Raw genomic sequence first — 15660 nt, 5'->3', positions numbered from 1 at the left:
GCAGTGGCTCACGCCTGTAATCCTAGCGCTTTGAAAGGCCAAGGCGGGCAGATCACCTGAGGTCAGGAGTTCGAGACCAGCCTGAGCAACATAAAGAAACCCTGTCTCTACTAAAAATACAAAAAAATTAGCCAGGTGTGGTGGCGCATGCCTGTAATCACAGCTACTCGGGAGGCTGAGGCAGGAGAATCGCTTGAACCCAGGAGGCAGAGGTTGCAGTGAGCTGAGATCGCACCATTGCACTCCAGCCTAGGCAACAAGAGTGAAACTCCGTCTCAAAACAAAAAATTATACACACACACACACACACACACACACACAAATACAATGCACCTAGTCACCCCAGAGCTCTGATGAAGATGTACAAAGACATAAATATTTTCATGCCTGCTAACACAACATTCATTCTGCAGCCCATGGCTTAAACAGTAATTTTGACTTTCAAGTCATAATTTTGTAATGTACTTTGTAAGGCCAAAGCTGCCATAGACAGTGATTCCTCTGATAGATCTGAGCTAAGTCAAGTTGGAAACCTGAAAAGGATTCACCACTCTAGCACAGTAAGAACAATTTTAATTCATGGGAGAAGGTCAAAATATCAACATTAGTAAGAGTCTGGAAGAAATTGATTCCAGCTCTCGTAGATAACTTTGAGAGGATTGAGACTGAAGTGAAGGAAGTGACTCTAGATGTGGTAGAAACAGCAAGGAACTAGAGTTAGAAGTGGAGCCTGAAGATGTGGCTGAATTGCTGCAATCTCATGATCAAACTTGAACAACGAGGCATTGCTTCTTACAGACAAGCAATGAAAATGCTTTCCTGACATGGACTCTACTAATGAAGATGCTGTGAACATTGTTAAAATGACAACAAAGGATTCAGAATATTATATAAACTTAGTTGATAAAGCAGCAGCAGGGTTTGAGAGACTGACTCAAATTTTGAGAGTAGTTCTACTGTTGGTAAAATGTTAGTAAACAGTATTACGTGCTACAGAGAAATCTTTCAAGAAAGGAAGGATCTGTCAATGTGGCAAATGTCACTGTTGTCTTATTTTAGGAAATTGCCACAGTCATTCTTACCTTCAGCAACCACCACCCTAATCAGTCAGTAGCCATCGACATCGAGGCAAGAACCTTCACTAGCAAGAAGATTACAACTGTCTGTGGGCTCAGATCATCCTTAGTATTTTTTAGCAATCAGGTATTTTTATACTGTACCTTTTTTTTTTTTTTTTACATAATGCTACTGCATACTTAGTAGACCACAGCACAGTGTAAACATAACTTTTATAGGTGCTGGAAAACCAAAAAATTCATGTGACTTGCTGTATTACAATATTCACTTTATTGTAGTGGTCTGGAACTATAGCTGCAATATCCCTGAGGTATGTCTTTAGACAGAACAAACTACAAAAAGACAACTACAAACAAGTGTAGACCACTTAGGTGCTGCTCAAACTTGATGGGATTTATCTGATTTTAAGATGTAATGTACCGAAATAATTATTTATACTTTTATTTATTAATAATATTTTGAATTTCTAAAAAATATATATAATTAACGATGCTGAGGATTTACAAGTCAGTTTATTTAAAGTGTAGGCTATACGTTTTTTAAAAGTCTTGTCAAGTATTTCTTAGTATAAACTACCAAAAATTATTCATAAAGGGATTCCTTTAGATGAGGCCTTTTCTGCTTAGAGAATATGTATAGAGATAAGTTCAGTAGCCAAGTGTAATATATATATCAACAAAATAATCCTATCTGATTCTAAAAAATGAAACCTCATAATACGATGTTCAGATACATTTCTGTACAGATTTAAGATAAAAGAAGAAATTCAAAATGTCCAATTCACTGAAATGAAAGGCAACAAATTTTAGTTTATAAGTTTTGGAAGTAAGCATTAAATATCATACCTTGATTTTAAAGTGTTACATATTGGGTAGTCTCCATTTTATTATTATTAATAATAGTCTATTATTTATGGATTTTGAAATAAAAACTGCATATAATTTAGCATAATATACCTTTCTAATTCATGGAAGTCCTCTCTATGGTTAGCTTTTTAAAAAATCCAAACCCCCAGGCAACTTGGGCAATGCCTTTGGGACAGGGTGCATCTTTCCTAGTGAATGCCTTTCCTTTGGGCCATCATTTTCTTTTTTGTCTAATTTGTTTGTTACACTTCCCCTGTATATCTAGAAGAAGACTAATTTTAAAGAAAATATGAAGTGTCTATTTTTGATCATCATTACCTATGTATGATTTGATAATCTTGGTAAAAAAACCTTGGTAGTTTTTAAAGTTTTTTTTTTTTTTTAAGTTTTTTTAAAGAAACCTTGGTAGTTTTAGACTTCCAAACCAGAGTCCTTATAAGTATAAAATATTGGGAAAAAAGGCAAGATCAACCAGAAGTCCTGAAAGGACAGAACAAATAAATATGTAAGCCAATATTTTTGCTAAATAAAGCTGTATATAGACGTTAACTCCTCACTCTATCCAGTAATCCTCCAACTAGCCTATCTATAAAGCTAGAGTCCTTGTCTAATTATCTTTTTTTTTTTAAAACTAGCTCTTCGATACGGTTGTCTCAGTTGACCTCCAGTTCTAATCCAGGTCATGTCATCGACCGCAATGATATTGACTGTCTCGTGTCTGGCAACAGTCACAACCCAGACAATGTGGGGAAAGCTATTTTCTTCCCTCCAGCATTAGTGGCAGTTCCATGTCACATGTAAAAGAAATGAATGTGGATTCCAGGGATTTTAATCACTGATTTAAAAAATGCTAAATTTACAAAAGAGATGATTTATCTAGCTGGCCAGATCATTCTAGTAAGATCAAAGAAACAATTGACCTATTGGCTTCCATACTAGTTGGTTCAGGAATGAAAGTGATAAACTTTCGTAACTCTCATTCTAGACGTCATATGACATACATACACAGACAATGCATATGGAATACTTATGTGTATCCGCATCTTTATTTGGACCACACTATCCTTCTGATCTTACGAAGGGCCTAAATGCCTGTCTTTAAAGTCACTCCTTGAAGGCACATCTTCTAAAAAGACCAGTTAAAGTATAAATGTTGCTGGAGTGCTTTAGGAAATTACTCCATAAACTGTCTACTGAACATATGAGTACAGATTGGTTTCCAAATTAGTTAGCTGTCACTTCAAGAATGGAAAAAAGAGTCTGAAAGAATAAGGCATAAACTGAGAGGAGAGAGAGAAAGCACACAGGTGTCCTTAAGGTAGTTTGAGGGAAGGTGCCTAGAGACAGGTAGCCACAGAGGAACTAGGCCAATAATAGCAGCAGCATGTAGGGCACGAACCAAAGACAGACTTCACAATCCTCCAGGAGCAGCTGCAGTCTTGCCTTTGTTTGTAATAAACCAATCCATGATAGAATAGGGCGAACACCTGTATACCATCTGGGTCACTGTGGCTGCCTGCAGCAAAGGCAGAACATTGCTATTCTCATCTGACTTTTGCTACAGCATAGAAGGCGGAGAATGTGTACTATAAAAGTGGATGGCCATAAAGGAGAAAATGCCAGCTAAAGAAAAGTGAGTCTGTGCTCTCTAATACAAGGCATTCAATCACGGGTGTTTGGGAAAACAAACAGAGACACACACTGTCTGTAGCGTAGCACCCAGAAGCTAACATGCAACCTCAAGGTGCTATCACAGATATATCACTATTACTGGTTACACTCATTTTGACTAAGAGACTAACTGCAAACTTTAGAAATAATGACTCTGAGTTTCTAGAGTATAACTTTTGAGAGTAAATAAAAACATCAGGTGAAAGTAACTATTAGGAAGTAAGTCCACAGGTTGGCCAAAGAGGAAAGGACACATTTCAAGACAGGTAGTATTGGCCGGGCGCGGTGGCTCAAGCCTGTAATCCCAGCACTTTGGGAGGCCGAGACGGGCGGATCACGAGGTCAGGAGATCGAGACCATCCTGGCTAACACGGTGAAACCCCGTCTCTACTAAAAATACAAAAACTAGCCGGGCGAGGTGGCGGGCGCCTGTAGTCCCAGCTACTCGGGAGGCTGAGGCAGGAGAATGGCGTAAACCCAGGAGGTGGAGCTTGCAGTGAGCTGAGATCCGGCCACTGCACTCCAGTCCGGGCAACAGAGCGAGACTCTGCCTCAAAAAAAAAAAAAAAAAAAAAAAAGACAGGTAGTATTAAGTTTCCTATAATAATGACCACAGTAGCTATGATGTTTATGGTAGTACCAGGTACTAACCAAGTACCAAGGGCCTCACATGCATAAATTGTCCTCAAACAACCCTAAGAGGTAGGTTCTATTAACATCACCAAGCCCGTTTGTTAAATGAGGAAGTAGACTCAGAGAGATGAAGTTAACTGAGGTCACCCGGAGAGCAAGTGGCAGAGTTAGGGTTCAACCAAGCCGGTTGGCACTGGAGTCCTTAGTCCTAACCCAGGAGCTATGCTATGGTGCCTCTGCAGACATTCTGATATTATGGGCCCTATTAGAAAACAGTGAGAGGAAGTTAATCTAGAAAGAAAATGAAAGGATTATCCAAAGTATTTATAAAGATAACCAGAAACAAAATGGATAAGTAATTAAACAATCCTCTTCACCAGCCAAAATTTTTTTTTTGTTTTCATCACAGGTTGAACATAAAGGACTAAGAATAAAGAAGCTATGAAATTGTTGCACTGAAAGTAATAAAGGCACTATCGAACATAAATGACTATTTCCTATATTTACCAATAATCCCAGACTGGAGTTTCTGATGACAAAATGCCACCAGTAGTGTCATCATAGTTATAGTGGAAGTCCATATTCATAATTTGATGTCCTAGAATGACTTTTCTGTTTCATGAAAACTTAAGATATAAATGAAAAGTAAATTTAATTGTGGGAATAACCAATGCTCCATGTCACACAGCGATGATGAGGTAACTATGAATTTCTATCTTCCCAGTTAATCGTTTTCATGTAAGCTCTTCCCTCTCCTTGTACCTTCTCCCCAAAATTCAATCAACTCTCTCTCTCCATGGGATGTTAAGATCTGCACCTAATGCCTCATTCAGGAAGGAAGCTGGCCCGTTGGGCACCAAACGGCTATCAGAATGTATCGATTTTGTAAGCACCACAAATGAGGTTAGCGCAGTAAGGCCGAGTGGCAGTGAGGGGCAACAGAATACAGTTCTGATGAGCCATACCTAGCTCCTTCTGTATGTTGTCAGGGACTCCTGTAATAGTCTTTCTCCTTTTGACTTTCTTCGGTCGTCTTACCAGAGAGTCTGTGTAAATTAGAGACCGCCGAAGGCTGGCCTGGCGATCGAAATTCTCCCCTAATGTAGAGTAGTAGAACAAGCAAAGCAATGTTATTTTCAAGCAAGCTGACACCATGCACTTTATTCCAGAAGCTTGTTGTAAAATGATAAGAAGGTATTAATAATGTTAGCCAGTCATATGATGATGAATGCTGAAGGGCAAAAAAGGAAGGAAAGCACATTATCACAGTAAGGCTGTTTTCCAAGTTCTACCTTCCAAAGGAAGCACCTTGATCTCATTTTCAAATGAGCTGGAGTAGCAAATGCAAATTTAATAACACACTGGAAGAGTTATTCTGTGTTATTTAACAAAACAAAATTTTGGGAGTATTTCATATATATGCTCTGGTGACCAAAACCACTCTACATTAGCGTGTAGGTGGCGACGGAATGAGTATGTTTCATTCATATGGTCATCCTGCAGAGACCAACACTAATGTCTTGCTTTATGTGATGAAATAAGTAACTTAATAAAGATTTCTTGAATGAAAAGCTTTTCCTTCAATCAAGGAGGCTGATAATTTGGATAGACTGTGGTAATTGCTGTGGTGTGACATACAACTGTAGTGAAAAATGAAATGCCTTATCATGATAAAGTACTTTTACCACAATGAGACCCAGTAGCACTGCTGTTGTTAAAGGTGAACTGCTTCTATTTCATAATTACTTTTCAAAGTTGATCTTAATTCAGACATTTCAGGTGATTTTGCAGTCAAACCTGGAATGCCACATCATGGGACTTCTTTTTTTCCTTCTAGAGTATCGGTGTGTTTGATTAACACATCATGAGAAACCATACAATAATCAAGTATATAACAGCATCTCTTATTGACTGGTCTATTTTAAATTACCTGGCAGTTGAAAGTCTTACAGCACTGACCTTTTTGAATGGTTATTCTCCTCAAAAAGTTATTTTTAAATATACATATATATACACATACACATTATAAACTTCCATCATTTTATGCATAAAAGTATAAAAATGTTCACTCTTAGCATTACTGACACACATTCAATGTAGGTATGTTGTGGACAATGTAATTTCTATTTTGGTAAGAAAAAATTGGGAACCTTATCTAATGAAAAGAGAGAATAAAACATCTGAATGATCAAAACACACTTCCCCTGCTGAGGAACAAACTTATGTAAATGCTTGCAAACTTACAAATGCTTACAACCTTGTCACTAATGGAGAAAAACAGAAATGACTGAGAGAAAACCCTTAAATACCAGAAGGTGCCAATGCTGCGAAAAACTGGGTCACTAAGTGCAATGGCATAAATGGTGCATGTGAGAGGTAAGTCACAATGCAGTGCTTCATTAATTCCCTGCAGCAGAAAAAACTTCCTTGTATCAAGACATTAAGAACAGACAAAACATTAACAGAAAGTTGCACTTAGGCCAGTGTGGTGGCCCATACCTATAATCCTAGCACGTTGGAGGGCTGAGGTGGGTGGATCACTTGAACTCAGGGGTTCAAGACCAGCCTAAGCAACATGGTGAAACCCCATCTCTACCAAAAATACAAAAAAGGTATCTGGGTGTGGTGGTATGTGCCTGTAGTCCCACCTACTCAGGAGGCTGAGGTGGGAGGATCACTTGAGCCTGGGAGGCGGAGGTTGCAGTGAGCCGAGATTGCGCCACTGCATGCCAGCATGGGCGACAGAGTGAGACCTCCATCTCCAAAAAATAAAAATAAAAGAAAGTTGCATTTAGTCTCCAGTTTTGCTTCCTAGACAAAAGATAAAATCACCCAAGCTCCAAGAAAATTAAGAAACAAACCATTTGAGGATGAACATCTAAGACACACGTCACTGAAGGCACCAAATGCTTGATCTTGCATCATGACCTAAAAAAAGTCTGTATCTTCTGCTGGATTATACATTTTTTGAGGGTACAGACTGTGATGCATGTACTTTAGCATCCCCCATGGCACTCAGCTAATGCCTGGCACAAAGCAGTTATTCAATAAATATCTGTTGAATTTAATCACTGCCTTTAATTGAAAAATGGCATTCATCAGTCATGGTTACTATTTAGAAATATACTTGAAAGTCTCTGGGCATACTCTGGCTCTGGAGGCTGCCCGATTAACGAATTGTTCATTGCTCAATTAAACTATGTTAAATTTAAAACAAAAAAAAGAAATAAACTTGGATAGCTCAAACACCAGTACAAAGCCAGTTTGTAAAAATTCTTTAAGTATGTTTATCCAATACACTTATCTTCCAGGTGGAAGAGGTGTTATCCCACATAGCAGATTATAGAACATATTTATAGGTACATATTAATTTAAATATTTTTTCCTCTTCAAGTTTTAGAACATGCTGAGTGCCCACAAGACTATAACTAAAGGGATTAAATCAGTTTTCAAGCCAGCAGCTCATGGTGCTAACATTCTGCCTCTATGCATGGTGGGCTGAACTCTGGATTTGAAATGATGTATTTATTGCCTTTTTTTTTTTTTTCCTGCTGAGCCTTACTAGGAAAATCAAACTAGAGGCTCAATGCTCACCCCAACAAATGAGCACATGACAGTTCCCTAGAGGAATTTTTTTTTAATCTCAAATATCTTCTAGGACTTTAGAAATATATAATTTAAAGAGCAGGAAGCTGTAAAACCTATGTCAATTCAACCACTAAAAGTAAAAATTTTAAATGTATTATTTCTTTATAACAGATTAGAAAAATAATTCTTTAAGAAATATGTGTGTATGTATATATGTGAAAACACAGATGTAGAAATGGATCAATAAATACGTGATTAGGTATTATATTTACTTTTGGCATTTCTGCAAAATGTTAATCATTCGATTAAAAGTAAATTACATTTTGACATAACTCATATTGCTCTTTGTTTATTGTCATTCACCTTTCCTGTGTAGCATTTTAAAGGCCTCTCTTTAAACTCTAATTCATCTCTACTTAATCATAAGATAGGATAGAATTAAAGCTCAGAGACGTGACACTGTCTTCTGTTGTGACAATGTAATTCATTGGAAGTAATTCTTCATTCCTGAAACTCTACTCTATTTTAAATCTCTTAATCTCAAGATAATGCATTTCACCTTAATTCCATTAAGGATTGTCATATTTCATTGCACAATCTTCTTATCTTATAATATTATTTCATAGGCACTTAATTATATATAATGTAATTACATTTCTGCTGCATTTAATCAATCAAATAGTGTAATTCATTTTCTTATAGAAAAAAGCAGCCATGTATTTTATTGACCAGTAAACATTATACTTTGTTCTAAAACATAGTTATACTTTTAAAAATAATCTTTAAAAAATATTATCTAGGTAAATGAGAAGCATATTCAGAAAGATCAATAACATTGTTTGCTGAGAAAATGGCTTAAAATGCCCTGCTATTCTTTTAAGATTTAAGTAAAATAAATGTGGAAAAATATATACTGAACTGAAAATAATTCATGTATTATTTATTAAATTTCTATGGAATTTAAAATATGAGTTCTAAATGTAATTTCTAAATATCCGGTAAGGTTTTAAAAAAAATCTTCAGTGACTGTGAAGATGCTATTAGCCCCTTACAAGCTCACCAATGCCATGGCAAAACGCTTTCTAAAGCTTTCTAACAGCAGTAGCCTCAGAAGCACAGCAAGGATGCTATTCGTTTCCAGAGTAAATGTTCAGGAAAACTCATTCTTTTTGGTCACCTAGTTTTTCTTGTTAGCTTCTGGCCTTAAGGGCCATGCTTTGTATGAACTGATTATCAATGACCACTATTAGTCATCTATTTCCATCGAACATACAATTCAATTAATAGTTGAAGCTATTAACTCTTCACATGTCTATTTTCACTTTGTGCCCTCCCCAAACCATTAACCCATGCTCCTTGTGGGCTATGGAGGTGATAAAGCAGGAAAATTTTGATTCTTTTTTTTTGAGGTGAAGTTTTATTCCTTTATGCCCAGGTTGGAGTGCAATGGTGCAATCTCTTGGCTCACTGAAACCTCTGCCTCCTGGGTTCAAGCAATTCTCCTGCCTCAGACTCCAGAGTAGCTGGGATTACAGGCACATGCCACCATGCCCTGCTAATTTTGTATTTTTAGTAGAGACAGGGTTTCACCATGTTGGCCAGGCTCGTCTCGAACTCCTGAACTCAGGTGATCTGCCCACCTCAGCCTCCCAAAGTGCTGGGATTACAGGTGTGAGCCACCATGCCCAGCCGATTCTGCTATCTTTTTAGTAGCTCTCCTAAGTTCATGAAAGATCATCTTTGAATTATATGATTACAGGCTGAGTATAATATTCCATAAGAACTTGAATTTAAGGTTTGGCAATTAATATTTGTAGTCTAGCTTAATACAACATATTCTGAAAATTTTATATTCAGAAGAAATTTTGAATAAGTAACGTCTCTTTTTTTCTACTTTAGGAAATTTCTAGAAAATCTATCATTAGAAACATCACAAAATAATTATTTCTTTACTTCTGTAAATATTACTTAACCCTTTAGAAGGGAAATATATACTTTTTCTTCATACCTAGGACCACATTTACAAGACGTTTTTATATAACCAAAGGCTTACTAAAAAGCAATTTAATTAAAAGAGACACTCTTAAGATGAATGGCTGGACCACTGAGTTCTTTGACACCAGTGTTTGACGACATAGTCTTCTGACCCAACAAGCAGTAGATATTTCATATGCACACATATATGTAGTTTTAATATTTGTTTCATTAAACAAAGAGCATGAAGTTGGACCACAGCTATTCACCTTTGATACAACAATGAAATGCTAACAGCGTATATCAAAAAGCTGTAGTCATTCTCCCAAGTACATTCTGAACCTGTCTGGCTAGCAAAGCATACCAGTTATGTTAATAGGCACCACATCAGCCTGGACTGTTTGGGCTTGCTGTCGCATCTTCTCTTCTGGTGTTGGCAGTGGAAGCGACTTGGTCCAGTTCGTCTGAGTATTAAGGTCGGAGAAGTCACTTGAGGTTGGTGTTTTAGGTCTCCTGATGGAAATAAATCTTTCTTCTTCTGATGAAGAGAGAGAACACTGCAGAGAAAAAAGAAGCAGCAGCCACAGTGTATAAAGAGCTGGCAGAAACATTTTAAAATATATATTTCTTATTTTAAAAAAAAATTAGATTGGTTTAAAAGAAGCCAAAATAATTGGTCGCTTTTAGGAACAGAGGCAATGGTTTGCTCAGCCTCTTGAGTCTGACCTGTAATACTCATGATTCACACCGGCCTTAGTATGTAAACTGTGAGGACTGCAAAAGGTTCTGCTGACCCACAAAATCTTTGAAGTCCTTTCTGCTTTCCCTCTATCTACTGTGGTCAGAAAGTTCATGGAATGGCTGGCACGGTGGCTCATGCCTGTAATCCCAGCACTTTGGGAGGCAGAGGTGGGTGAATCACTTGAGGTCAGGCGTTCAAGAGCAGCTGGCCAACATGGTGAAACCCCGTTCCTACTAAAAATAAAAATATTAGTCAGGGGTGGTGGTGAGCACCTGTAATCCCAGCTACTTGGAAGGTTGAGGCAGGAGGATCGCTTGAACCCAAGAGGCAGAGGTTGCAGTGAGCCAAGATCGTGCCACGGCACTCCAGCCTGGCCAACAGAGTGAGACTCTGTCTCAAAAAAAATTTTTAAAAAGAAAGAAGGAAAGAAAGTTCATGGGTTTAGTTTCATGTTAGAAGCCTGGAGAAAAACAACATGGCTGGGGCCATCAGTTTCCATTTTTATTAAAATTTAGTTTTGCTCAAAGTAATTTCTAGCCTCAATCTTATTTCCTTTAGGCTCTGACTTCAAGGACATTTCAAAAATGATAGAGCTATTGTTGTTCAACTATTTGTGCTCTTGTGAAGCCATTTATATGGGAAAAAAATCAGTGTGAAATTGTTAAATTATAAGTTGACTAAAGCTCTGCTCTGAGCCACATCAAAACTCTATGAAAACATTTCTAGCATTGTCTGTTTTGATACAGATTAACATCCTCACTGAAGAGCCCTTCTTCAATACCTTTCTTTCCCATAACACCTTAAAAACTGTAATCAAGAATGTTGTGTTGGCAAGCATTTTATGACGGACTTCAACCTGGCTCCATGGCCACTGGTTCTGTGACTTAAGATGCTCCAAGAAGGCTGAATGAGTGTAGGGTGCTTAGGAACACAACAAAAAAGGGCAATCGACTTTTGTGGGGGAAATAACAGCTTATAATATAAAATAAATGTGTAAGAACTGCTCTTTAAGTCTGAAGCATTTAAACGAAATTACCACTTATGAAAGTAAAGCTTTTAGAAAGAATTTTACTGGAAAATAAAAAGTCAGTGAACCTTCCCAAAGGGAATACCTGTACAACCAGCACCCAGTTCAATACACCTCCTACCCCAACCACATATCCCCAAACGAGGGTAACTGCTATCCCAGCTTCTAATACCACAGCTTGGTTTTGCCTATATTTGAACTTCCTGTAAAGGGAATCACACTGTCTGTTCTCTTTTGTGACCTATTTATTTCATTTAACATTATGTTTCATCTAACTTTACAAGGCATGTTTTAACCTTTCTGGATTTAATGCAAGTCTCTAAGAGGACACAGATGAGAAATATAAAGAAATGCATTGGTTAGAAATTTCAGGCCAGGCACGGTGGCTCACGCCTGTAATCCCAGCACCCTGGGAGGCCGAGGCGGGCGGATCACCTGAGGTCGGGAGTTCGAGACCAGCCTGACCAACATGGAGAAAACCTGTCTCTACTAAAAATACAAAATTAGCTGGACATGCTGGCGCATGCCTGTAATCTTAGCTACTGGGGAGGCTGAGGCAGGAGAACTGCTTGAACCCAAGAGGCAGAGGTTGCAGTGAGCTGAGATCGCACCATTGCACCCCAGCCTGGGAAATAAGAGCAAAATTCTGTCTCAAAAAAAAAAAAAAATTCAAACACAAGAACACTGTCATCACTGTTTACTGCAACTGCATTCATCTTGCTGCAAAAATCTATATTTATTCTACAACCACTGGAGCTCTATAAATCTGAAAAAGACTATATAAGAGCTAATGAAAATAGTTTGCTATAGGCGATAGGGCCCTAGACTAAGAATCCAAAGACTTGAGTCTGTTCCTAAACTTTGATGTTTCCTTTGCTGTAAAATGGGGCTATCCAGCCTATCTTTGTGCATCCACAGAGGTGCTCTTAATACCTAATAAGATGATAAATGTGAAAGTGTCTATGACTGTTAAATATCGTGGATATGGGCCAGGTGCAGTGGCTCATGCCTGGAACCCCAGCACTTTGGGAGGCTGAGGCAGACAGATCACAAAGTCAGGAGATCGAGACCATCCTGGCTAACATGGTGAAACCGCGTCTCTACTAAAATTAAAAAAAAAAAAAAATTAGCTGGGAGTGGTGGTGTGCACCTGTAGTCTCAGCTACTCGGGAGGTTGAGGCAGGATAATTGCTTGAACTTGGGAGGCTGAGGCTGCGGTGAGCCGAGATTGTGCCACTGCACTCCAGCCTGGCAACAGAGTGAGACTTTGTCTCAAAAAAAAAAAAAAACATGGATATGAAGGTGGTGCTGACATAAACATTACTTTAGAAAAGCAAAGTCATGAACTGACATATGCTCTTTTTTTTTTTCTTTTACCAAGAAGACTAACAATAATAAAGGTATGTGGAAAAGATAAATCATATAATTAGATATCTCAATACCTTTATTTGATGTTCTTAATACATAAAACACATAAAATGATCATCCAGTTTCTTTTCTACCTAAGGAAAATGTGAAATAATGTTTGTAATTAAATTGACAAATATACTCAATTTATAAACTGAGCATGTTGTTGGTGTCTTATAATACTAAATTGCACTATAACCATTGATACTTGATCTGATTCTGGTTAAAGGGGTCAAAACTCACACAGATCCTTAAAGACAATCAAAGGGGTTTTGAGTCAGCAGCAACTAAGCCATACTGATGTAAATCAATTATTTCCAGCCTTTTTGCAGTTGTGACACTTGTTAAGTTTGATTTATAACACATACTCTCTACCCTTAAGATGCACACACACACACACACACACTTAAAATTAATATCACTGAAGAATTTCATGGCAGCTTGTATAAAGGCCACATGTCTGAGTTTGAATCTCAAGCTAGTAAATTAGAGGATTACTCCAATTTCCTGTTACATACACATAAATATAATTTTTCAGGCAACCTTGAATTATAGTATAAAGCTTGAAGGCAATAAGAAGCAAATCCTAACCGGAAAGGTTTAAAGGAAAGAAAAATAAAGCTTTCAGGCTACAGCTCTCTATGCCCTATAGCAAGGGCTCCCTTTTCCACATGACGTCTACTGTGGGAGCAGGATGAAGCACTGTCTACCATTTGTAAGCATCTCAATGGTGCTCATCAGCCCCACTAACCTACTTTATCTAGTTGACTGATAGTGTCAGAATCAATAACTATCATAATGAAACAGCACTTCCCCGTAGGGACAATCACCAGGGATCACTCCAGCATGACAACTGACAAAGAGAATCCATTTTGTAAAGTGCTCCTTTCTCTTACAAGAAAATTTCCCAGCCAAGCAGGGCACAGATAGAGTTACACGCAAATGTGACTGTTAGGTCTCACACTCTACTAAAGGACAGTAAAACACCAGGATGGATGACTTCCAGGATGATATGACTCTCATGCCTCCCAGTGTGTATAAACACAGCAGGGGCACAGAAACACCTCCCTCATTTCAATAGCAGAACACAACATGATTAGCCCGTTAAGATGGACATAGTAATACCGGATTATTACACTGGCCTCTTAACTATCTCCATTTTTCTGCCCTTATTGACCATCCTCCCCTGCTCCTCCCCTTCTAATTGTCTACTCTCAACACGGCAGGCAAAGGGATCGTTTTAGAAATGTAAGTCAGATCATGTTGCCCTTCTGTTCAAACCCTCCAAAGTCCTTACTATGACCTCCAAGACCCTACATGATCTACCAGCTGGCCACTGTTATCTCCCTCACTGCATTTCCTACTGTTCTTTCCCATATTAATTCTACTCCAGCTACGCCATCCTCCATGCTGTACCTTCCACCTTCCATGCACACTCCTGCCTCAGGGCCTTTGCACTTGCTGTTCCCACGGCCTGAAATGCTCCTCCCGTAGACATCCACACAGGTAGCCCCTTCTTTTTCTTTAGGTCCCCTTAAGAGTCCTCTTTTATTGAGGTCTTACCTGTTCATCCTATTCAATTTCAACCTCTTTCTAATGTTTTGTATCCCCTTTCCCTTCTCTCTTTTTTCTCTTTAGTACACACAACTAGTACACATATATTTTATTTATGTATCTTGACTCTCTGACAAGAATATAAGTTCCATGAAGCTTTGAATCAGAATTGCATAGAAGGTTATTTCAGAATGTGAGCTTCAGAAGGCCCACCATTTAGTAACTGATGGCTATATGCCTTGCCTTTGGTGGGGGCTTTATAGAACTTATCTCATTTAATCTTCACGGTGTTTGCCTTAATAATAAGGAAGTGGAGACTCAAAGGAGTAAAGTAACTTGACTTTTGGAAAGTTCACAAGTGGGCAGTTGAGATTAGAAACCAGAACTGACCCCAAAGTCTCTCCTGTGAAACTGTAAAATAACAATGTGGCAATATTTACAATAAATTACTACGTCTTCTGGTCTCAAAATAAAATCTCCCTTTATAGCTGTAAATAAGAACAAAACCTTTTGAAACTCTATACAAGTAAAAACAAAAAACAAAAAACAAAAAACAAAACAGTGTGTACCAGCATCCTGGCACTGTCATTTACTAGCTGTATGTTTTGATCAACTCAGTCTTCCCATACAGAGAACAGAATGGCCCAAGTAGCATTCAAATGCTTCATGTTAATGAAATCCCTCAATATAGGGTGACTTTTTTTAAAATTGAGTTTTAAATTGCCTTGCTCTCAGAACTTAAATGCAGTTTTGGGATCTGTCAGTTGGTCAATAATGTTCACCAATACCCCATATCCTGGTCCTGGATGGAATGGAGAGTCACAAATGAAACATAAGCCAGATTCCTTGTGTCAAATTGCTTCATTCAGAAAGGGAGAGAAACAGGCAACACCGACAGTTACTTTGTAGTTTCTGGATGCTGCATTTTAGAGACCTGCATTTTAGAGACTTCTAGATTCTACCCAGAAATCAGACAAGCTCCCACCAGATGGATGGTGTGGGGCCTGAAGTAGGGCCTCTTTCCCGTGTATTCTCATATGAAATATGCTCTCTTTCTCAGAACAGCGAACTGAGCCAAAAGTGGGATTAACTAAGAAACACAGATTAGTTCAGTTTTTTTT

General features: G+C 38.1%; 1 protein-coding gene across 4 annotated transcripts in view; it reads right to left on the bottom strand.

Moving 5' to 3' along the window:
• The window catches only part of NHSL1 (NHS like 1), a 153089-nt gene that overhangs the window by 15237 nt on the left and 122192 nt on the right, over positions 1-15660 (bottom strand). For 3 of the 4 annotated variants that reach the window (XM_033235315.1, XM_033235318.1, XM_033235317.1), the window contains exons 4-5: positions 10174-10366; positions 5213-5344 (exon numbers count right to left, since the gene is read on the bottom strand). In XM_033235315.1, the coding sequence (XP_033091206.1) occupies positions 5213-5344; positions 10174-10366 (325 nt within the window). The remainder of the gene's footprint in view (positions 1-5212; positions 5345-10173; positions 10367-15660) is intronic. The other variant, XM_033235316.1, reaches the window with a different exon arrangement.

Source organism: Trachypithecus francoisi, unplaced genomic scaffold (genome assembly GCF_009764315.1).
Source record: "Trachypithecus francoisi isolate TF-2019V2 unplaced genomic scaffold, Tfra_2.0 Lachesis_group15, whole genome shotgun sequence".
In the NCBI taxonomy this organism is placed as follows: Eukaryota; Metazoa; Chordata; class Mammalia; order Primates; family Cercopithecidae; genus Trachypithecus; species Trachypithecus francoisi.
This window is presented reverse-complemented; position numbering and strand designations above follow the sequence as displayed.